This window comes from Tursiops truncatus, chromosome 6 (genome assembly GCF_011762595.2).
Source record: "Tursiops truncatus isolate mTurTru1 chromosome 6, mTurTru1.mat.Y, whole genome shotgun sequence".
NCBI classification, from domain to species: Eukaryota; Metazoa; Chordata; class Mammalia; order Artiodactyla; family Delphinidae; genus Tursiops; species Tursiops truncatus.
In genome coordinates this window covers 2,892,556-2,917,895 of record NC_047039.1, presented here as the reverse complement: position 1 = coordinate 2,917,895, position 25,340 = coordinate 2,892,556, and the positions used below count along the sequence as shown (strand labels likewise).

At 39.0% G+C, this 25,340-nt stretch overlaps 1 protein-coding gene across 21 annotated transcripts in view; it reads left to right on the top strand.

The window, feature by feature from the left end:
• The window catches only part of NEK1 (NIMA related kinase 1), a 229,989-nt gene that overhangs the window by 138,211 nt on the left and 66,438 nt on the right, over positions 1-25,340 (top strand). For 11 of the 21 annotated variants that reach the window (XM_033857519.2, XM_073805714.1, XM_033857522.2 and 8 more), the window contains 4 exons: positions 7,732-7,815; positions 8,243-8,326; positions 8,744-8,821; positions 9,398-9,493. The exons of 1 other annotated variant lie outside the window; for it this stretch is intronic. In XM_033857519.2, coding sequence (XP_033713410.1) covers positions 7,732-7,815; positions 8,243-8,326; positions 8,744-8,821; positions 9,398-9,493 — 342 coding nt within the window. 9 more of the 21 variants (XM_073805717.1, XM_073805715.1, XR_012332332.1 and 6 more) reach the window with 8 other exon arrangements.

Here is a 25,340-nt window from a genome sequence, read left to right as displayed (position 1 = left end):
TAGACATTATGTTAAACAATTTATGTGCATTATCTCTGTATTAGTCTACTAGAGCTGCTGTAACAGAATTCCACAATCTGAATGTCTTACACAACAGAAATTTATTACCTCACAGTCTGGAGGGTAGAAGTCAGAGAACAGCATGTCAGCAGGGTTTGTTCCTTCTGAGGGTTGTGAGAAGAATCCGCTCCCTGTCCTCTGGTGGTTGCCTGGCTATCTTTAGCATTCCTTGACATGTAGAGTCATCACCCCAGCCTCTCCCTTCATTTTACATGGTGTTTTACCTGTACAGGTGTGTGTCTCCAAATTTCCCCTTTTTTCTAAGGACACCAGTTATACTAGATTGGAGCCCACCCTCATGATCTCTTTTAACTTGATAAAGATGTTGTCTCCAACTAAGGTCACATTCTGAGGTACTAGAGGTTAGAACTTAAGCATATGAATTCTGGGGGAATACAGTTCAACCCAGAAAGCTCTCTATTAGTCTTTACAGCAATCCCAGGTAACTCTGTGGAACCTTAATATACAGTTGAATCTTGAACAGTGCGGGGATGAGGGCATCAACCCGCCTTGCTGTTGAAAATCTGTATATAACTTAAGCCTACCCTCCACCTACCCTCCATATACATGGTTCCTCCAAGTCATGTCTGCAGCTCTGCATCCATGGATTCAACAACCGCAGATTGTGTAGGATTGTAGTATGTTTACTATTGAAAAACATCTGAGTATAAGTGGGTCTCACAGTTCAAATCCGTATTATTTAAGGGTCAACTGTACTGGTCTTATCGTAGAGCGTATTGCAGTGCAGAAACCCTAGCTGCTAAAAAATGACTTCTGCATTGTACCAGGACAAGATGGCATAGACTCAGTTTTCCCTGCTCTTCCCGCCTAAATACAGTTAAATACTCTGGAAGTAACATCTCCTGTATATCATGGACTGAGTGTTGGACATGCCTGAAATCCAGATCCACCATTGACATAGACAAAAATACAAAGAAACCAAACAAACAAAAAAAAAACCAGAAAATCCTCTCAGTTGCCAACGTACTAGGAAAGAACCCCAATATGTGCCACAGGGGGGTCCTGGTGAGTGATTTAAACTGTGGTCAGCAGTGAAGCCCCAGGGTGTCCCTACCCCATCCCACAACTGGAGCATCAGCAGGTGACTTGGAGGGCAGTTTGACCCACCAGTGGCAACAAAGCCCTGGACCGTCCTGGTCTACTCAACAACTGGTACATGGGCAGGTGATCCATCTATCCATAGCAGAAGTTGCTACAAAGCTGTGTCCCCATTCTGTCCACCTAATGACAAGGAGGCCAGGCCCAGGGGCATCTGCCCCTCACCCCCACCCTCAGGAGATCTTCAGTAACAGCAGGTGACCCAGGGAAGCAACTTCATCCTCATAGAATAACAGCAGAACGGACTGAGCAGGACCTCCATCAGCACCAGAACAACAAAGCAGACCAGATTAACATTACAAGAGTTCAGAAGGCCAAACTGTCATTGGAGTGAAGCCCCACAACAGTAGGCCAGGACCTAAGTGGCCTGCTCAAACAGAACATGTAAATAGGATCAAGAGTCTTCTAACATAATACCTAAAATATTCAGGATACAATAAAAAAATCACTTGTCATACCAGGAACCAGGAAAACCACAACTTGACATTGAGCTGACCTAGGGCCAGTGGAATACTGGAACTATCTGACAAAGATTTTCAAGCTGCTTTAAACAAATACTTCAACAAGCAATTAGGAATTCTTTGGAATGAAAAAAGGAGAAAATCTCAGTGAAGGATTAGTAGTTATAAAAAGAACCAATTGGCAGTTATATAATTGAAAAATATAATAACCAAAATTTAAAATTCACTGGGTAGAATCAGTAGTAGAGTGGAGCTGATGGAGATATAATCACTGAACTTGAAGGCAGATCAGTTGAATTTACTCAATCTGATTAACAGAAAAAAGACTGAAAAAAGTTATCAGAGTCTTAAGGATTTGTGGGACAATAATAAAAGATTTAACATTTGTATCATTGGAGCCCAAAGGATAATAGAAAGAGCATGGGAGTGTAAAAAGTATTTGAAGAAATAATAGCTGAAAACTTTCCACATTTGGTGAAAGACAAATTTAAAGCTTCAAGAAGCTGAGAAAACCCTGAAATAGGATACACTTAAAGAAATCTTCACTTAGGAATATTAAACTTCTGAAAGTAAAAGACAAAGAAAACAAATCTTAAAATAGCCAGAGAGAAATGACACATTAGATATGAAGGACTACCAATTGGAACAACACCAAATTTCTCATCTGAAACCGTGGAGGCCAGAAAGAAGTGGCATAAAAATTTTCAAGTGCTGAAAGAAAAGAACTGTCAACCCTGAATCCTATATTTGATGAAACCATCCTTCAGGAATGAAGGGGAAATAAAGACATTCTCAAACGAAATAAGCTAAAAGAATTTATTGTTAACGTAGCAAACAGAATTACTAGGGAGAAAGAGAGACATTACATAATAACAAAAGAATCAGTCCAATAAGAAGTTATCGCAGTCCTTAATGGGTGTATACCAAACAACCAAACTTCAAAATATATAAAACTAATAGAGCTGAAAGGAGAAATAAACAAATCCACAAGTATAGTTGGGGACTTGAATACAGTGATTGATAGAACTGCTAGTCAGAAATGAGCAAGGGTATAGAATAGCTAAACACCACCACAGGCCACCAAGATCTAATTTACATCCTATCCAACAATAGCAGAATACATTATTTTTTCAAGTGCCCACGGACCATTCACCAAGATAGACCATATGCTGGATCATAAAACAAATCTTAACTAATTTAGAAGAATTAAAGTTATATGACATATATTCTTTGAACATAATGGAATCAAACTAGAAATCAGTAATAGATGACAAGAAAATCTACAAACACTTGAAAGTTAAAAATACTTCTAAATAATACAGAGACAAAGAGGAAATCTAAAAGGAAAGTTAAAAATACAAAGAATGAATGAAAATACACACATCACATATCAAAATAAGTGAGATGCAGCTAAAGCACTGCTGTGAGGGAAATTTATAGCACTAAAGGCTTACATTAGAAAAGAAAAGTCTCAAATCCGTAGTCTAAGTTCCTATCTGAAGATGCTAGAAAAAGAAGAGCAAGATAGACCCAAAGCAAGCAGGATGAGGGAAATCATTAAGAGTAGAAGTCAGTGAAATTGAAAACAGGAACACTTCTGAGAAATGTAATGAAACAAAAAATTGGTTCTTAGAAAAAAAATGAATGAAATTGATAAATCTCTAGCAAGATTGATAAAAATAAAGAGATGACACAAATCACCAATATCAGGAATGAAACAGGATATCACTACAGATCTTATAGTGAGTAAAAAGATGACAACTTTACACTCATAAGTTAAACAACCTAGAAGAAATGCACCAACTATTTGAAAACCACGAACTACCAGAACTTAGCCAAATTGAAATAGATATCTTCTATAGTCCTGTAACTATTTTTAAAATTGAACTTTTGATTAAAAACTGAAAAGGAATAAATCTCCAGGCCTTAGTGGTTTCACTGGAGAATTTTACCAAACACAGAAAGCATTAACATCAATTTGATAAAATGATACCGTCTCTTTCAGGCTGTCAGAACAGAAGGAACACTTCCCAACTCATTTTGAGGCCTGTATTACCGTGATACCAAAACTGTACAAATACAGCACAAAAAAGAAAACCACAGACTAATATCTCATTGACTTAAATGCAAAAATTCTCAACAAATTTTAGCAAATTGAATCCAACCACAACCAAGTGGGATTTAGTCTGGAAACCCAAGTCTGTTTCAGTATTAGAAAATCAATGAGGGGCTTCCCTGGTGGCGCAGTGGTTGAGAGTCCGCCTGCCAATGCAGGGGCTACGGGTTCGTGCCCCGGTTTGGGAAGATCCCACATGCCGCGGAGCGGCTGGGCCCGTGAGCCATGGCCACTGAGCCTGCGCATCCGGAGCCTGTGCTCCACAATGGGAGAGGCCACAACAGTGAGAGGCCCGCGTACCACAAAAAAAAAAAAAAAAAAAAATTCAGTGAGATCCACCATATCAACAGGTTAAAGAAGAAAAATCATGTGATCATAACAATGGATGCAGAAAATGTTTTGACAGAATTCAACATCATAATAAATAAAAACTATCAGTAAGTAGAAAGCAGGGGGAATGTCCTCCACCTCATTATAGTCATCTATAAACAAACTTACACCTAACTTAATACTTACAGGTAGAGGACTGAATGCTCTCCCTCTACAGTCTGGAAAAGGACAAGGAAGTTAGCTCTCACCACTGTTAATCAACATACTGCTGGCAGTTTTGGTTACTGCAGTAAGGAAAGAAAAAGAAAGAAAAGACATACAAATTTGAAAAGAAGGAATGAAACTATTGCTATTTCCAGTTGACATGATTATCTGCATAGAATATCTGAAGGACTCAACCAAAACACTCCTAGAACTAAAAAATGAATTTATTATTGTTATAAAAGTATAAGATCACTTCACAAAAATCAACTGATTTCTATACATTGACAATGAACAAGTGGAAACATATTTAAAAAAACGCAATACCATTTACAATTGCTCCAAAAAAAATGAACAAAAGTATAGTAAAGCATGCAGGATTTGTGCAATTAAAATGACAAAATCTTGATGAAATTGAAGATTTAAATATTTGGAGAATCATACCATGTTCATTAATTGGAAGACTCAAGGTAATGAAAATGGCAAGTATTCTTAAATTGTTTTACTAATAATTGTAATTCTTAGTAAACCCTCAGAAACATTTTTTTATAGACAAACTTATTTTTAAAATTTATATAGACAGAGAAAGGCCTTAAAATAGCCAAACAATTCTGAAGAAGACTGAAGTGGGAAGAATGACTCTTCCTGGTGTCACAGCTTGCTTGTAGCTGCAGTGGTCGAAGCAGTATAGTGCTAGTGGAAGGACAGGCACATAGGTCAGTGGAACAGTGTGAGGAACCCAGAAGTAAATTCACACCAATATGCCCTGCTAATTCTTGACAAAGAAGCAAGAGCAGTTCAGTGGGGGAGGGATTGCTTTTTCAGCATTAGTGCTGGAGAAATTGGACATCCACCTGTAGGCAAAAATATGAACCTTGACCTAAACCTCACACGTAATATAAGTAACTCAATACAGATCATGCACTCTAATGTAAAACATAAAATTGTAAAACTTAGAGAAAAAGAAGAAAATTTCAAGACCTAGGACTAGACGAAGAGTGCTTAGACTTAACACCAAAAGCACAATCCATAAAAGAAAAACTTGATAAATTGGACTTCATGAGAATTTAAAACTTTTGCTCTGCAAAAGACTCTGTTAAGAGGAAAAATATACAAGTTACAGATTGGCGGAAAATATTTGTAAACCCCATGTTTAACAAACGACTTGTATCTAGAACATATAAAAACCCACCAAAACTCAACATTAAAAATATGAAGAGTCCAGTTAGAAAATGGGCAAAAGACAATCTAAACATTTCATTGAAGAGGACGAATGGCAGACACAGATGGCAGATAAACACATGAAAAGATGTTCAACATCATTAGCCATCTGGGGAATGCAAATTAAAACCACAGTAGTATATCACTACCCATCCATCAGAATGGCTCAAATAAAAATTGTGATAAAACCAAATGCTGGCGAGGATGTGGAAAAAGTGGGTGACCGTAACATTGCTAGTAGGGATGTTAAATGATACAGCCACTTTGCAAAACTGTTTGGCAGTCCCTTTTAAAACTACAAATGGATGTGTCACACCAAGAGCAGGTAATGCTGCGCTCTTGGGCATTTGTCCCAGAGAAGACAAAACTTATTTTCACTAAGAAACTTATTACATGCATGTTCTTAGCAACTTTGTTCTTGTGGGTTTTTTTGTTTTGTTTTGTGGTACGCGGGCCTCTCACCGCTGTGGCCTCTCCCGTTGCAGAGCACAGGCTCCGGACGCGCAGGCTCAGTGGCCATGGCTTACGGGCCCAGCCGCTCTGCGGCATGTGGGATCCTCCCGGACCGGGGCATGAACCCGCGTTCCCTGCATCGGCAGGCGGACTCTCAACCACTGCGCCACCAGGGAAGCCCAGCAACTTTGTTCTTAATAGCCAAAACTGTGAAACCCCAGTGTCCTTCATAGGGTGAATGAATGAACAAATTATGGTACTTCCATACTATAGTCTGCTGCTCAGCACTGAGATGGAACAGGCCATTCAGTCATGCGTCCAGTGTCTTGGATGGACTCCAGGGAAGTAATACCAAGTGAAAACAGTCAACCTCAGAAGGATGCATACTGTGTGATTCCATACATATATATAGAACTTGTGAAATATAATTGTAGGCGTGGGGAACAGATTGGTAGTTGACGGGCAGAGATGGGAGCAGTGAATGTGGCTATCAAGTGACATAGTAATGGTACAGTTAAGTATCTTGATTTGATGGTGGTCACATAAGGCTATGCGTGTGATAAAATTGTACTGATGGAGATACAGAAACGTGAGCACTTGTAACTGGTGAAATGTCTGGTTCGTGCAGTGCCAGCTTCCCAGTGTGTATAGGTACCACAGTTATGCAGGACGATACAGTTGGGAGAGGGTGGGTGAAGGATACATGGGACCTCCCTGTACATTACTTCTCACCTTTCTGTTGTTATCTATAATATTTCAAACTAAAATGGTTAAATTCCTACATAGGCATAGAAGGAAGTCTGGAGGAGAACACTGAAACTGTAAGTTTCTCAGATGGTAGAATTACGAATGATTTGTATTTTCTTTGTTTCATACGTTTTCAACAGTGAACATATATGATTTTTATGAGAGAAAAAAATACTGACATAAGCTAAATGGATTCAATGAAAACTAATTTCCAATGGAAATGTTCATTGCAAAATTTGCTCAAAAGAGTCCATTTGAATTACGAACTTGGAGGGCATTGGTAGCCTTGCAAGATTTTCAGAGTCACAGTGGGATCAGAACACAGAGTGTAGAAGATTTAAAAATAAATGGGAAGCAGGTAAAAGCAGGGAAATATAAAAAGTACGCATCGGCAATCCGACAGAAAGACGTGAGAAGGGGAAGTGGGACGAGGATTTTTCAGTTGGGAGGCTCTTGATCCACAGCTGGTGCCGCAGGAAGAGAAAGTGGGTAATTATGAGTAATTTCTAATGAGAAGATCATTCCATGCTTATGATAAACCATGTTAGTTGGCGTGTGGTTGGGCGGGTCATTTGCAGTCCAGGACCAGGGCGTGCCCGGGTGCAGGGAGTTGGCGCTCATGTTATTCCCTGTCGTGTGCGTGTGTGTGTGTGCACGTGTGTGTTTACTGTGTAAGCGAACATGTAGCAATGATGGGCCTTTGTAGAGGAAGATTTTGATTTGGGGTTTAGCTAACCTCCAAAGCAGTTTTAAAAAACATGTTGACTTAAATGGCTAATAAAAAGGTAGCTGGTCTCTATTTGAATAATTACATTTGGGGTTTAATTGCTTCCTTCTGTTCTCACTGAATGTGTTGGTTAAATCGCCAAAGGAGAATGCCAGCGTCTTTAATCAGTTTATCAGCTAATCGTTTAGACTTGATCAGTATTTGCCACCAGAAGTAGTGGCGCCGGGCGGTCCCTAGGTAAGATGCTGCTGTAGCCTTAGTCGTTCTTTAACCTTAGTACATTAAATGATGCACAGGGCACCCTGCACAACCTGGCAGCTCTGTGCGAAGGCAGGCGCAGCTCTTCACGAGGAGGGAAGCCGAGAAGCAAAGAGGAAGAGGTACGCCTCCTGCATGCTCGCTGCCTCACGCCGTCACTTTGAGTTGATTGCCTTCCTTTCCTGCATGGTTTAAATTCCTAACAATGACTGGACGATCTTTAGGTCTGTAGGGACCTGTTAATATATTTTGACTGACATACTGTGTCATAATTTTGCCCCATAACTGTTATTCAGAATTCTGAGTTCAATTTCTTTTCTTTTGATAAAATTAAAAATTTGTTATTGTGTTGTTTTTCTTTTCAGAAACAAATTGATCTAGATTAAACACTTGAAAGCTAATATTACATTGCCATTAACCAGATTTCAGAACCTTTATTTCTTATATTCACATTAACACTTTTCTTTAAATAAAAAAACATTTTAGCAATGAAAACGGTAGTGTTTTTTTTTTTTTAATTAAAATGTTGCGTTTTTTTTCTCTTCGTAGGTTTATCTGGCAAGGCTGAGACAAATAAGACTGCAGAATTTCAATGAGCGCCAACAGATTAGAGCGAAGCTTCGTGGTGAAAAGGCAGGTTGAAAATCTTTTTCAAAAAGTAATTGAATGACATTATAATACACTGAGATTATGTGCCACTAACACAAAATAAAGTCTGATGAAGACAGTGAAGGTCAAAGACCAGAAAACTATACATAGTGTTGCAGTATATCTTATTTATATGACTTAAAATTGATAAGACCTTTTGTTCCGGGGGGATTCTGAGAGGAAAGTGTGAGTGGTACCCATGGACATATAAAATGGTACGTTTTATATCTTTCTGTTCTGTCTTTTTTCTCAGTGTCCATAGGAGTTGACGGTTGTGGAGCGTTCAGTTGCAGCCATGAACGACTTGCCATTTTTCATTTTTAGATGTTAGTTTATTCATGTGAAGTCTACAGTGAGTTTGCGGTTCTGTCCTAAGTGGTCTGCTCACTACTTATTTTGTAGAAAGAAGCTGACAGCTCCAAAGGACAGGAAGGAAGTGAGGAGTCTGACGTGAGGCGTAAGAAAGTGGAAGTGCTGAAGGTATGTACTGGAAGTGATACAGGTTTTCCTAGAGGAAATGGAAACCCGAGATAGAAAGTTGTGTTCTTAAGTCTTTCGTAGTAAACCAACTTATTCTCTTGCCTTAACTTTTCTTTCCCTTTTATCCCTCACTTTTCCATTTCTGAAAAATAACATATTGCTCTCTTCATGTCATATTTATGGAGAGCAATTTGATGAAGCAGCATAAATACATGAAACTATCACACAAGTAACCTTAAGAAGAGAAAATGGTAACCCTAAAAGTGAAAAACATATTCTCTGTTTCTGTGAAGACAAGTTTGTGCATGATAGTCATAGTTGTAAATTTTTAAATTTTTATTTCCATTTGACTGTACCTGCATCTATTTTCATTCCAGAAGTACTTACTGAGCAGCTGCTGTGTGTTGGCAGCCCGTGTAGGTGCTGGGCATGCAGCTTAGGTTTGTGTTCTGCAACCACACACACCCACTTCTTTTTTGGCCAGTAAGGAAATATTTTTATAGACCTGGACAAACAAACAGGCAAACCTGCGCCTTTCTTTCTGGCACTAGCTGTGCTGATTGTCTTCATTTCCAGGCCCAGGTGAGCGCCCGCGCGGCTGTGCTGAAGGAGCAGCTAGAACGTAGGAGGAAGGAGGCGTACGAGAGAGAGAAGAAGCTGTGGGAGGAGAATGTGAGCCTTGCCCCTGTCGTCCTGCCGGGCTCCTGCCCGCCCGCTTTCACTGGGTGCTGCGCCAGCCTTATGGTTCTGTGGTCCTATTTTCTCCCTCTCGTTCATTTCCCCTACATCTCTCTGTCTCTGTCATCATTTAAGGATGATCCATATGGAAGTTATTTTGGGGTTTGATTTGAGGTGAGAACCCAATGTGTTTTATTTAGTCTTTTTTATTGCCAAGTAGCTAATCAAAGTCCCAGCATCACTTAGTGCCTGCAACGTTTCTTCTGCCCCTGATCTGCAATGCTGCCTGTGAGAGACTAGACGCCCGTGTGTCCTGGAGGATGATTCCACGTCTGTTCCCCAGGGCCCCGTTGTGCCTGTAATTATGGGTTTAGAATATATTTAATTCTTGGAAAGGTTCTTCCCTCATTTCCCCTTCACTCTTCTTTTTCATTTGTTTTCCTTACTTACTTGCTCTCTTTTTCTCTAAGAGGTACAGTTTAGAGTAATATTTTTTATTTTTTCTTTTCTTAAATCCTGTTGGGATTTTGATCATACTACCTTAAACCTACAAATTAACTTAAGAAGAACTGACGTGTTTATAATAGTCTTTATCCAGAAGCGTGTTAAATATTTACGTTTACTTGTATCTTTTATATCTCTTACATAATTTTGATCATTTTTAACTCATACTTGTTATATTTCTTATAAAGCTCATTTCTTGATGGTTTATAATTCCATTTCTGCTTTTAAACGTTTGGTTTTTTTCTAACAGAATAGTGCTGATATTTGGAGAAATTGTTGGATTTTGCTTATCTCTTATGCAGTGAGTGTGCCTGTTCTACCAATGTTGAGGGGTTTCAGCATGCAACAATATCACTGACAGGCAGTCATGATATACATCATAACAATAATTGCTACAGTTCATAATTGTTTATTGTATGCAAGGCAAATTATAACCACTGCCCATGGGTCGCTTTGCTTACTCTTTACGACTTTACAAAGCAGATAAAGAAAGATAAAACAATTAGATGAGGTCACATTTTCAGGAAGTATGGAATTGGGATAGGAACCTGTGCCTGTCAGGTATCAAAGTCTTAGTATTCATAGGCAGTACGCCTAACTCCCCTGCTTTCTTTGAGTTTTGCCTTTTATTACCACTTTATTCTTTCTGCATCGGCCAGAACTTCTAGGACAGAGTTAAATAGTAATAGGGATAATACTTTTGTTCCTGTCTTTAATGGAAATACTTTAGTCATTTCTCTGTTATGTATGGTAAAATAGTAAGGAATATAATTTTACGTCTGGGTTTTACAGTTTTTATCAGACTTGTGTTTTGGCGTTTTATCAGATGTCTTTTGTGTTATCTCTTAACATGATTGTGTTTCTTCTGAATCCACCCGTTGATGTCATATACAGGGAGATTCTCGTACCATATTCCTAAAGAAAAAGAACCATTTAGCTATGAAGCATGAGTGAAAGGGACAGAACTCCAGAAATCAGAATAAGTCTAAGGGTGTTTTGATAGTTCCCTTTCGTTTTCTCCTCCCAGCAATTTTAATTTCTCACCCTCTGCTAGTTACTGTTTTTCTCTGTAGTTTCTGGAGTCCAACAGTGGACAACTCTCGTCTTGTTTGCCACATCATGAACAAGTCTTGACTACGAGACAATAACTGTCACAGGGTATCTCATCTTCCTCCCAGATCATAATTACTATTATCTGGTACTTATCTTCTGGCCTACTGGTCCCAGTCTTCCCTGGCTTCAGATTGTTATGCTGTTTAAATCATGTTTTAATTCTAGTGCTTTTACTTTCCCCCTTTTTTTTTTTGAATTTCATTTTTTTAACTTTTTTATATAGCAGGTTCTTACTAGTTATCCATTTTATACATATTAGTGTATATATGTCAATCGCAATCTCCCAATTCATCCCAACACCACCCCAGCCACTTTCCCCCCCTTAGTGTCCATACATTTGTTCTCTACATCTGTGCCTCTATTTCTGCCCTGCAGACCAGTTCCTCTGTACCATTTTTCTAGGTTCCCCGTATATGCGTTAATATACCATATTTGTTTTTCTCTTTCTGACTTACTTCACTCCATATGACAGTCTCTAGGTGCATCCACGTCTGTACAAATGACCCAGTTTCGTTCCTTTTTTATGGCTGAGGAATGTTCCATTGTATATATGTACCACATCTTCTTTATCCATTTGTCTGTCAGTGGGCATTTAGGTTGCTTCCATGACCTGGCCATTGTAAATAGTGCTGCAATGAACATTGGTGTGCATGTGTCTTTTTGAATTATGGTTTTCTCTGGGTATATGCCCAGTAGTGGGATTGCTGGATCATATGGTAATTCTATTTTTAGTTTTTTAAGGAACCTTCATACTGTTCTCCATAGTGGCTGTATCAGTTTACATTCCCACCAACAGTGCAAGAGGGTTTCCTTTTCTCCAACCCTCTCCATCATTTATTGTTTATAGATTTTCTGATGATGCCCGTTCTAACTGGTGTGAGGTGATACCTCATTGTGGTTTTGATTTACATTTCTCTAATAATTAGTGATGTTGTGCAGCTTTTCATTTGCTTCTTGGCCATCTGTATGTCTTCCTTGGAGAAATGTCTATTGGTCTTCTGCCCATTTGTGGATTGGGTTGTTTGTTTTTTTTTAATATTGAACTTCATGAGCTGTTTGTATATTTTGGAGATAAATCCTTTGTCTGTTGATTGGTTTGCAAATATTTTCTCCCATTCTGAGGGTTGTCTTTTTGTCTTGTTTCTACTTTGCTTTGCAAAAGCTTTTAAGTTTCATTAGGTCCCATTTGTTTATTTTTGTTTTTATTTCCATTACTCTACGAGGTGGATCAAAAAAGATCTTGCTGTGATTTATGTCAAAGCGTGTTCTTCCTATGTTTTCCTCTGAGAGTTTTATACTGTCCAGCCTAACATTTAGATCTCTAATCCATCTTGGTTTTATTTTTATGCATGGTATTAAGGAGTGTTCTAATTTCATTCTTTTACATGTAGCTGTCCAGTTTTCCCAGAATCACTTATTGAGGAGGCTGTCTTTTCTCCTTTGTATATACGTGCCTCCTTTGTCATAGACTAGTTGACCATAGGTGTGTGGGTTTATTTCTGGACTTTCTATCCTGTTCCATTGATCTATATTTCTCTTTTTGTGCCAGTACCATATTGTCTTGATTACTGTAGCTTTGTAGTATAGTCTGAAGTCAGGGAGTCTGATTCTTCCAGCTCTGTTTATTTCCCCTCAAGACTGCTTTGGCTATTCGGGGCCTTTTGTGTCTCCATACAAATTTTAAGATTTTTTGTTCTAGTTCTGTAAAAAATGCCATTGGTAATTTGATAGGGATTACATTGAATCTGTAGATTGCTTTGGGTAGTAGTATAGTCATTTTAACAATATTGATTCTTCCAATCCAAGAAAATGGTATATCTCTCCACCTATTTGTATCATCTTTCATTTCTTTCACCAGTGTCTTATAGTTTTCTGCATACAGGTCTTTTGTCTCCCTAGGTAGGTTTATTCCTAGGTATTTTATTCTTTTTGTTGCAGTGGGAAATGGGAAGGTTTCCTTAATTTCTCTTTCAGATTTTTCATTATTAGTGTATAGGAATGCAAGAGATTTCTGTGCATTAATTTTGTATCCTGAAACTTTACCAAATTCATTGATTAGCTCTAGTAGTTTTCTGGTAGCATCTTTAGGATTCTCTATGTATAGTATCATGTCATCTGCCAACAGTGACAGTTTTACTTCTTCTTTTCCAATTTGTATTTCTTCTATTTTATTTTATTTCTTTTTCTTCTCTGATTGCCATGGCTAGCACTTCCAAAACTATGTTGAATCATAGTGGCGAGAGTGGACATCCTTGTCTTGTTCCTGATCTTAGAGGAAATGCTTTCAGTTTTTCATCACTGAGAATGATGTTGGCTGTGGGTTTGTCATATATGGCCTTCATTATGTTGAGATAGGTTCCCTCTTTGCCCACTTTCTGGAGATTTTTTATCATAAATGGGTGTTGAATTTTGTCAAAAGCTTTTTCTGCATCTATTTAGATGATCATATAGTTTTTATTCTTCAATTTGTTAATATGGTGTATCACATTGATTGATTTGCGTATATTGAAGAATCCTTGCATCCCTGGGATAAATCCCACTTGATCATGGTGTATGATCCTTTTAATATGTTGTTGGATTCTGTTTGCTAGTATTTTGTTGAGCATTTTTGCATCTGTAATCACCAGTGATATTGGTGTGAAATATTCCTTTTTTGTAGTCTTTGTCTGGTTTTTGTATCACGGTGATGGTGGCCTCGTAGAATGAGTTTGGGAGTGTTCCTTCCTCTGCAATTTTCTGGAAGAGTTTGAGAAGGATGGGTGTTAGGTCTTCTCTAAATGTTTGCTAGAATTCACCTGTGAAACCATCTGGTCCTGGACTTTTGTTTGTTGGATTTTTTTTTTTTTTTCGGTACATTGGCCTCTCTCTGTTGTGGCCTCTCCCGTTGCGGAGCACAGGCTCCGGACGCACAGGCTCAGCGGCCACGGCTCACAGGCCCAGCCACTCCGCAGCATGTGAGATCCTCCTGGAACGGGGAACGAACCCGTGTGCTCTGCATCGGCAGGCGGAATCCCAACCCCTGTGCCACCAGGGAAGCCCTGTTGGAAGATTTTTAATCACAGTCTCAATTTCAGTGCTTGTGATTGGTCTGTTCATATTTTCTATTTCTCCCTGGTTCAGTCTCCGAAGGTTGTGCTTTTCTAAGAATTTGTCCATTTCTTCCAGGTTGTCCATTTTATTGGCATAGAGTTGCTTGTAGTAATCTCTCATGATCTTTTGTATTTCTGTGGTGTCAGTTGTTACTTCTCCTTTTTCATTTCTAATTCTATTGATTTGAGTCTTCTCCCTTTTTTTCTTGATGAGTCTGGCTAATGGTTTATCAATTTTGTGTATCATCTCAAAGAACCAGCTTTTAGTTTTATTGATCTTTGCTATTGTTTCCTTCATTTCTTTTTCATTTATTTCTGCTCTGATCTTTATGCTTTCTTTCCTTCTGCTAACTTTGGGTTTTGTTTGTTCTTCTTTCTCTAGTTCCTTTAGGTGTAAGGTTATAGATTGAGATTTTTTTTGTTTCTTGAGGCAGGCTTGTATTGCTATAAACTTCCCTCTTAGAACTGCTTTTGCTGTGTCCCATAGGTTTTGAATTGTCGTGTTTTCGTTGTCATTTGTCTCTAGTTATTTTTTGATTTCCTCTTTGATTTCTTCAGTGATCTCTTGGTTATTTAGTAACGTATTGTTTAGCCTCCATGTGTTTGTGTTTTTTACGTTTTTTTCCCTGTAATTGATTTCTAATCTCATAGCGTTGTGTTCAGAAAAGATACTTGATATGATTTCAGTTTTCTTAAATTTACTGAGGCTTGATTTGTGACCAAAGATGTGATCTATCCTGGAGAATGTTCCATGTGCACTTGAGAAGAAAATGTAATCTGCTGTTTTTGGATGGAATGTCCTATAAGTATCAATAAAACCTATCTGGTCTATTGTGTCATTTAAAGCTGTGTTTCCTTATTAATTTTCTGTCTGGATGATCTGTCCATTGGTGTAAGTGAAGTGTTAAAGTCCCCCACTACTATTGTGTTACTGTTGAGTTCCTCTTTTATAGTTGTTAGCAGTTGCCTTATTTATTGAGGTGCTCCTGTGTTGGGTGTGTATATATTTCTAAGTGTTATATCTACTTGGATTGATCCCTTGATCACTATGTAGTGTCCTTCCTTGTCTCTTTTAACATTCTTTATTTTAAAGTCTGTTTTGTCTGATGTGAGAATCGCTACTCCAGCTTTCTTTTGATTTCCATTTGCATGGAATATCTTTTTCCATCCCCTCACTTTCAGTCTGTATGTGTCCCTAGGTCTGAAGTGGGTCTCTTGCTGATGGCATATAGATGGGTCTTATTTTTGTATCCATTCAGCGAGCCTTGTCTTTTGGTTGGAGTATTTAATCCATTTACGTTTAAGGTACTTATTGATATGTATGTTCCTATTACCATTTTCATAATTGTTATGTTTTGGTTTTTTTTTGCAGTACGCGGGCCTCTCACTGTGTGGCCTCTCCCATGGCGGAGCACAGGCTCTGGACGCGCAGGCTCAGCGGCCATGGCTCACGGGCCCAGCCGCTCTGCGGCATGTGGGATCTTCCCCGGACCGGGGCACGAACCCATGTCCCCTGCATTGGCAGGCGGACTCTTAACCAGTGCGCCACCAGGGAAGCCCATGGGTTTGTTTTTGTGGGTCCTTTTCTTCTCTTATGTTTCCCACTTAGAGAAATTCCTTTAGCATTTGTTGTAGGGCTGGTTTGGTGGTGCTGAATTCTCATAGCTTTTGCTTGTCTATAAAGCTTTTGATTTCTCCATCAAATCTGAATGAGATCTTTGCTGGATAGAGTAATCTTGGTTGTAGATTCTTCCCTTTCATCACTTTAAATATATCGTGCCACTCCCTTCTGGTTTGTAGAGTTTCTGCTGAGAAATCAGCTGTTAACCTTATGGAAGTTCCTTGTATGTTATTTGTCATTTTTCCCTTGTTGCTTTCAGTAATTTTTCTTTGTTTTTAATTTTTGTCAGTTTGATCACTGTGTGTCTCAGCGTGTTTCTCCTTGGGTTTATCCTACCTGGCATTCTCCGTTCTTTCTGGACTTGGGTGGCTATTTCATTTCCTATGTTATGGTGTGAGTATGAAATAATTGCTGTGCTAACTTATTGCCTCTTCTGCAAGAGAATGTTGTAGCAACCACATTTGTCAGAAGTAGAAATATCTCATCTTCATAGTCAGAGCTAGTAATTTGTCCTCTTAGCCAAATCCTTGCAAAGTTACCTGATGTGGAAAAGAGGGTGAGCTTAGCTTTGGTGGCCTCTGTATAGTGGCATGCGGAACAGTCTACTTTTGTTCTCTTGGGCCCAGGAAACAGAAACATTTCGTCCTTTGCTGATTTGCACAGTGGGGCAGTTTCTATCAGGGTGACTCATTATGAAACTGCCTGTGTATCCTTTTTAATCAGCTTTCCTTGGGTTGAGCCTGCTGCTGTCATCCTTGTGTTCAGCTGCAGGATCGCAGTTGCAAGCTTTAAGGGCCATCGCTCCCTTCTAGTTTATAGTTTAGTCTTTAGTAATCCATTCTGGCCGTCTGCATAGCACATGAAGGTGATTGTGAGAGGAAGGTAGCCATTAAATACAGTGAGGAGCTTATGCTTAGTGCAGATTAGCCTTATTTTAAGAATGTGATCTGTTATGCAGAGCTGCACGGGGCTTCTGAGTATTTGATGACAGCAGCCTGCGTGGTGACACCCTGGAGTCTTAGAGGTGCGTCAGTGCTCCACGTCTGTCCCCTCGGTGTGCCTGCAGAGGCCCTCACTGTGCTGCCTGTATATACACCTTGTATGGTTCCGTACACAAGGCGGAGCAGATGGCTGTGTCATCGTTCCTGTTGTGGTTGGCACGTGGGACCCTGGAAGAGCACCTTGATCACTGGGAGATGTTTCCTTTTCTCCCAGTCACATAGGCACCGCTCAGGTTCGTGATTTAGAACGTCACACTTCTAACAGCTCAAGTTAGTATATCTCAGAGAACGCAAGCATGAGGTTTGTCATTATATTTCTTTCCCAAAATCTGCCCTTGGTGGGTTGAAACATAGCCCACAAGCATGTTTAAACGTGGTCTTGAGCACATCTTGTAGGATGGTTTTCTAAAGCGCAGTTTCCCAAGCAGGCTTCCTTTCCATCACTTGTTCCTCACTGTGCTGCCCGTTGGGTGAGGTCGTGACCCCGTCATCTAAGCTGTCACATCCTGGTGCCCAGTCTACACACTTCTTCGCATCAATTCAGGCGGCATGTTGGTGAATGTCTGCTCCTTGGTTAGGTCAGAGACTGTGTTTTGAATATGATGACTTCCTCTTTTATTGCATTTCACTCTTCGTTGTGTATTTCATGTCTGTGTTTGTCCCATTCTTCGGACACAGGCCTATAAGCTTCCCCCAGGGTGGACACACTGCCCTCATCTTGGCTACCTCAGAATCTTCTCTCCTTAGTCTTGCCATCTAATCTCATCCATCTAAATAGACACATCCTGAGGTCACTTTGGAATCATGCTCTCTGAGCCAAGTCTCACTGGATATTAACAGAGTTCCAGAGGTCTCTGAAATATATGTTTGACATCAAAGGATTCAAGAACATCAAAGAGAATCAGGATTCCACTTACGCCGAGGAATCCTCTGATGATCTTCCTGACATCAGGCTGGCTTTCCCCAAGCAGCAGGAGCAGAGTGTCCTCAGTTGGTGGAGGAGGGGAAGGGGAGCACCTCTGGAAGCACTGTTAGGTGTTATGTTCCAGCAAGTGTACTTTACAGACTGTGTCCAGTGGTGGCTTGGCTTTGAGCAGGTGCTCTGCATTCTTATCATAAGACCTTTATTGCTGGGCAGCTGCACACGTGCACAGGAGCAATTCTGACTCCTCAGATGGCAGCTGGAGCCCAGCCTCTTCTGCCAGAGGCTGCCCTAGACCTCATACACCCACCAGTACACTTGCACGAGCAACCACATGCTTATAGTACAGTCCAGGAAAAGCTCCCGTAGAAGTCTTGGCTCTCTAAGCCATGTAAAACCAGTGTAAATTTTTTTAAATTTTAATGGTAGATCTGTCTTAGATAGTTCTAAAGCGCACACAAATGACAGATATTATGGCTATATTCCTGATAGATAATACTAGTTCCTAGTGCAGCACAACTTTGTATTTCCTCATGTTTTTTCACAAAGGGTTTTACGGTGGCGACATTAATTAAACTGTGGCAGTGAGCCTGGCTTTTGAGGTGCAACAGGCAAGCAGCCCCCTTTTGTTTGGGAGAATTATTTCATTGTGTGCACTTTTGGAAAGACCGTTGAACAAGGTGCCCTGGCTTCTCCCAGCTGCGGCACAGGCCGGTGATCTAAGGTGGACCAGCTGGACCTTCTCCAGGGCGTGAAGTTTGAGCAGGTTAGAAGTTGGAGTTGATTTAATGAAGCGAGAGAACCTGGTGAAGGCAGGAGTGAGCTTCTGCTGCCAGATCCATGCAGCTACCCCGGCTCCTGTTCTCTTCTCGTGGAGGGCTTCCCTTTGCTTTGTGATCCGCCTACAGCTCTCTTCTCTCTTCTCCCCGCTCCCCTCCTCTCTTCCAACTCCATCCCCCGCATCTCCTTCCCCCAGAGTTAGTTTCTGTTGCTTTCAGCCAAAGAACCTTAACAGATTGATTGTGTATCGTGCTCTGCATGGGACCTGGCGAATAGCAGCAGCAGTGAGTTCACCAGGAATTCTGTGGCTCGTGCTGTGCAGAGCTGTGCTGGAGTGGTGAGGACAGCGGCAGGCTGGGAGTCAGGAGACCTGGGTCTAGTCTCAGCTCTGCCAGTTAGTTAGCCTGTTTGGGGGACTGCCTCAATGTTTGGGGGCCTTGATTGCCTCATCCATCTCTAATGTTGTTGTGTCTCAATGTTGCCTTGAAAAATAACCTTCACAGTGTAAGTACTTAGGTCCAGTTTAATCTACAAGAGTGGATAAAAGTTATTTTACCAAGTAATTGTTTGAACAGGAAGTCTAATTTAGCACAAGCTAGATGTATTATAGGTACTTATGTGTCCGTTCCTACTCTAACTCAGGAGTGGCTAACATGGTATTTCAGGTTGGGCTTAGCATTATTCCACTCCCGGAAATGTGCATTAAAGGTTTGATTGTATGTATGTTGATACATTTTTACCCAGTAAGACCACCTATCTTTAATTGGATTCTTAAGAGTATCCTTGATCTAACAAACGGTAAAAATCACTGCCTTAATTATTCGGATTCTTTGGCATGTATACCCAATTTTATAAATTTTTCTTTTTGGCACACTTAGTGGTAAAAATTGTAGTACTAAATAGGACTTTAGAATGGAGAAAGATTTTCATGTGTGATGATAGAGGTTTTCCACCCAAATAACAATGTTGCTTTTCCCAGGCAGCGTATATGCTCATATTGTAAGTAAAACATACAAGGAAGATAGGTTCAGTTTTTTTAAATGGTAGCAATGTATTTAGTAATCTAAAATTCAGTGAAAAATAGAATTAGGGAAATTCAGAGACTATATTTTGAGTACGAGTTTCTTTTGAATTGCGTTGAACCCTTTCTTGTGTATTTCATTTGTGTTCTGTCTTTGTCGTGTTCTCTAGAGCTGCCACATAGGCCTACAAAGCCTCCCCTAGGGTGGACGCACTTACCCTTCTGGCTACCTTGGCATGTTCCTATTCTCAGACATGCTTACAAATGTATTATAGTAGTGCTAGTTCAGAAAAAAAATTCAGATACAAACACTTACATGTTTGGTACTTCAAAGACAAGGCTTTGAGAAGTTAAATATGAATTTGCTAACATTTGGCCAAGATGTATCTTTAGGCTACATAAAATTATGTGTGAACTTGCTCTGTACTCAAAATATTAAATCAGGGCATTTAATAAAATTTTTCTAATATACATTAAAATCTTACTAGTCATTCAGCATATAGAGATGAAATAGTATTTATATTTATACTTCAATAGTAGCTAAACTTATAATTCCATGTATTTATAGACCTGGCCTCAGTATTTGGTGAAATTTTTAGTTTTGTCATTAGGTGGCATTGCTGGTTAATTTTTCAGCAAATAGTAAAACTAACAGATAAAATAGAAGGAGTTTTACAGTGATAATTAAAAATCTTGTGGAAATATAAGCAGTATGAAAAAGTCTTGAATTTATTAACCTGATAAAATAAACGGTGATAAAATAGCTAGGGGAAAAAAAATCTTCTAAAGCAATTTGTTTCTTAAACCTGACTTATGAAACTTTCAAGTCAGTGTTGACTTGTGCATTAGTGTCCTAATGCAATTTTGTTTTTTAAACTTTGAATTTTGAAGAACTGTTACAATAAAGTAGTATTCTAGACATAACCAGGTGATCAATTTGTAACAAAATTGGGTTATTTGTTTTTTGTTTTATGGTTTTTTCTTCTATGAAACTTTGTTTTGTTTTCTTAATTAATTTTTGTGTTGTTTTACCATATTCAGTCATCTTTCTGAATTAAGGGCTCAATCTAATGTTTTCTCTTTTGACAAATTTAAAGATACATTATTATCTTCTATCTCAAGGTCTGGTTAATACTGAATAGCATTAACGTTTCTGGCTAAAAATAATATATCCATGATGTTTACACAGAAGGCCCAAGTTCTCCTGCGCTAGTAAGTTACTGATGTGTGTTACCTTGGCTTATAAAGGTGTTACCACGTCTCGGTAGTTACCCTGAATTACGCTTAATTTTTCAATAACTGAATTAGTTTTGTTATAAAGTATTTCTAAGAGTCAGTTGGGTGTTCTGTTTGTTTTTGTTCTTTGCTTTAGATTTCATATATCTTTCTTTGCTTGTTTGTTATCTCAGGTTCTTTTGCTATGTTTAGCTTAGCTGACCCGGGGAGAGACTAGTACATGTTTGATTATAGAACGTAAGCGTTTCCTGAAGGCTGCAGACGATCCTTCTTATAAAGGTGCCAATGACTTTCTTACACAGTGAATCAGATGTCTTAGAGACTCTGTCTGTACCAGTCGTTAGCCATATGTATGGCAGCAAGACAGATTTTAATATACTACAGAGTAGAATTTTAATAGTCATGTGTGAAACTTTTTCTTCATTAAATTGCCTTTTGTTGATTAAAAGAAAAGACTTCCTTTCAAAGATGAGTAACGTGCAGAGAATTTAACAGAGATAGTCCTGCTGGACTGAATTTGATTGTCATTGGTCTCAGGCCCTGTTTAACTCATAGCACTTTATCAATAAGCAGATTTTTTTTCTGTTACTTGAGGTTTCTCTTAAGGTTGAGACTAATATAGGAATGACTCTAATATATTTTACAACTTAAGACTATAAGGTCAAAATAAAGGGTTTTCAATCCCTTTATATGTGACTTTTGCCATTAACTAAGGACAAATTTGCTAAGTATTCCATAGAGGTTTTTAAATTCTTCTTAGGTCACATATCTCCAGTTTCAGAGAGTTGTGCCAGTGTCTTGTTTAAATTGTATAAGAATTATGTGTGTGTGTGTGGATAAACATTAAAAAGAACTATAGATAAATGAAGTGCAATTAGCCAGAGCAGGGGTATATGGGTGAATTTTATTTTCTTTTATTAAGAGTTTCCTTAATGTTCTTATTCTAGGCAGCTGACCAGTGATTTTGGGAATGACTTTTGAGATAGTCTCTGTAAGCATCAATGAAAATTGTATCGGAGGCTGAGAAGGGAGGTTGGTGCTATTCTTGCTTCAGTGAAATTGGCTAAATTCATATTATCACTCTTGTTTATTCATACAATTAAATTACTCTTGATCACTTTTTTATCTTAGATTTTTAAAAATTTGTAATGTAAGGTATTTGTGTTTCAGGTTTCTGCTTCATACTGACTTCTATAAAACCTTTGCATACGGTGCTAACACTTTCATTTCTGATTCTGCACTGATAGGAGGGTTTTGTTCTGTGCTGTGCTCTAGAGATCAGAAACTTGCTTTGTGTAAACTTCTTCATCTCGTCAGGGACTGAAACCGGATTCTGAGTGTTTAAGGCAAATAACCCTATTTAATGGAAACTAAATAAGTGTTTGCTGAACTATAATAACTACTACTATTTATTAGGCACACAGCTGTGCACTTTACACATTTAATCCAGTGAGTACCGCATTCCCATCTTAGAGAGGTTTGGGGTCCAGAGAGGCTAAGAAACACTGAGGGCAGGTGGGCCAGAGCTGTGGGCCCCTCCTGCCTGTGTGCACTCGCGGGGCTGTGTGCGGGGCTGCCCGACCTCACACTCTTTCCCTGGGCTGGAGTTCCTTCTTCCCCAGAGCACTGAGCACACATCTGCCCACTTTATTTCACTGCAGCATGCTGATTGATTTATCTGTTCCCTGTTCTCTTCTAGTTTATAATCCTTTCAGAGAAAGCACTTTGTCATCATTTTGGTGTTTCCTCCTTTTTTGAAAATTGCTTACTGCAATTAGTTCTGGTCTATTATATACCGGGTTTTTTCCTAACTTGATTGAGCTGTAACCCTCAAATAATTCTCAGATTCTCCAATCAGTAATTACTGATTTAAATAAAATGGCAGATTAATTTGTTTCCTTCAAAGTAATCATCTAGGGAAGTAACATACTTTCTTAAAAGTGCTGCTATTTGATCAGAGCCAATTGACGTATGCTTATATTTCCTCAGAATCTATGGTAATAAGACAATCAAAGTTTTAACACATTTCTATATAATTTTTCAGGTAGATAATACTCAGTTTTGTGAGCTCTAGATTTTTTTTAAGTTATTTATAATAACATTAAATATCAGTATACTTCAACAGTGCTGAACTGTGGGATTAAAGCAATGTTTCCATCTTCCTCTTCTTGTTTTAATAAGGACTTTATTTTCTTTGGAGCATTTTTAGGTTCACCGCAGAATTGAAAGGACAGTGCAGAGATTTCCCATATACCCCCTTGTCCCCCACATGCATACAGCCTCCCCCATTATCAACATCCCCCACTAGATGGTACATTTGTTACAGTGGATGGACCTGCATGGACACATCCTCACCGAAAGTTCATAGTTTACAGTATGGTTCATTGTTAGTGTTGTGCCTTCTGTGGTTTGGAGAAATGTATAATGACATGTATCCATCATTATAGCATCATATATGGTGTCTTCAGGCCCTGCAAGCCCTCTGTGCTCTGCCTGCTCATCCCTCCCACCCACCCCCACTCCCTCACCAGCCCCTGCGACCACTGATCTCTTTACTGTCTCTGTAGTTTTGCCTTTTTCAGAATGTCATATGGCTAGAAACTTAAAGGAGGTAGCCTTTCAGACTGACTTCTCTCACTCAGGAATATGCATTTAGGGTTCCTCCTTGTGTTTGCATGGCTAGATACCTCATTTCTTTTTAGCACTGAATACTCTTCCATGTATGTACTGGTTTTTTAATCCATTCATCTTGGTTGCTTCCAAGTTTTGGCAATTACAAATAAAACTGCTGTAAACATCTGTGTTCAGGTTTCTGTGTAGACATAAGATTCCAACTCATCCTGAGTATATGCCAGGGAGCCCAATTGTGATTGTATGGAGTAAGAGTATACTTAGTTGTGTAAGAAACCACCAAACTGTCTTCCAAAGTGGCTGTGCCATTTTGCGTTCCCACCCATGTGGACTGAGAGTTCCTGTTGCTCCACATCGTTCAGCAGCATTTGTTGTTGTCACTGCTGTGGGTTTTAGCCACCACAGTAGGTGTGCAGTGGTGTTACCTTGTTTTAATTTGCAGTTCCCTAATGTCATATGATGTGGAGCATCTTTTCATAGGCTTCATTGCCTTCTGTATCTTCTTTGGTAAGGTGTCTGTTCAGATCTTTTGCCCTCCTTTTTTTTTAATTTATTTAATTTATTTATGTTCGGCTGCATTGGGTCTTCGTTGCTGCGCGGGGGCTTTCTCTAGTTGTGGCGAGCGGGGGCTACTCTTCGTTGTGGTGCGCAGGCTTCTCATTGCGGTGGCTTCTCTTGTTGTGGAGCATGGGCTCTAGGTGCTTGGGCTTCAGTAGTTGTGGCATGTGGGCTCAGTAGTTGTTTGCTCATTTTTTAATTGGGTTTTCATATTTTTGAGTTTTAAGAGTTTTTTGTGTATTTTGATTAACAGTCCTTTGTTTTTATTTCGTTTGTAAATATGTTCTCCCAGTCTGTGGCTTGTCTTCTCATTCTTTTGACAATGTCTTTCACAGAGCAGAAGTTTTTAATATTGATGAAACCAGCTTATTAATTCTCTTTCATGGTTGTGCCTTTGGTGTTATATCTAAAAAGTCATTGCCAAACCCAGGGTCACCTGGATTTTCTCCTATGTTATCTTTTAGGAGTTTTATAGTTTTGAGTTTTACATGTAGGTCTGTAATCAATTGTGAGTTAAGATCTGTGAAGGGTGTAAGGTTGTTTGTTTGCCTGTGGGGGTCCAGTTATTCCAGCACCACTTGTTGCTAAGAAGACTGTCCTTTCTCCACTGAATTGCCTTCGCTCCTTTGTTAAATGTTAGTTGACTCTATTTCTGGGCTCTGTTCTGTTCAGTTGATTTGTTTGCTCTACTTTCATTAGTATCACACTATCTTGATTAGTGTAGTTTCTAGTAAGTCTTGAAGTCAGGTAGTATCATTCCTCCAACTTAGTTCTTCTCCTTCAATACTGTGTTAGCTATTTCCATCTCCTTTTGAGCAAAACAGATATTGGTGTAAAATGAAAGTACAGAAAAGTAAATATTAGAATTGGATTACTGTCTTATGCTTAGAAGATGCTCAATAAATATTGTGTTTGAAATATTGGTATTTACTCAACAGAAATTCTTGTTTACTGGTTTGAAGAAGAGATAGAAGTTGGGAGTGACTTGCTGCCATGTTCCTGTGAGCATACTGCGAAATGCCATTTCCTTATATTTACTGAAAGTTCAGGACATCATTTCACATTGTTTACAGAGTCTAAATGTCAAGATAAAAGCAAAAACATATATGAATATAACAAATGGTATTTTTAGTGAAGTAAATCTTATTACCTGTAATTTTCAATTCTTCCTTTCTTATTTATGTTGACATTTTTATAATCAGGGCTCTCATGTTGGGTAATTGATATTCAGACTTTAAGACTGTGCCAAACTTGTAGAATTTGCAGAAGCATTTCTTTTTGAAGTATAAGATTAGTAAATAATCTCTTTTTTTCACCAAATTTTATAATGGATTAAAATTAGAGTAAGAGGACTAATGTTTAATC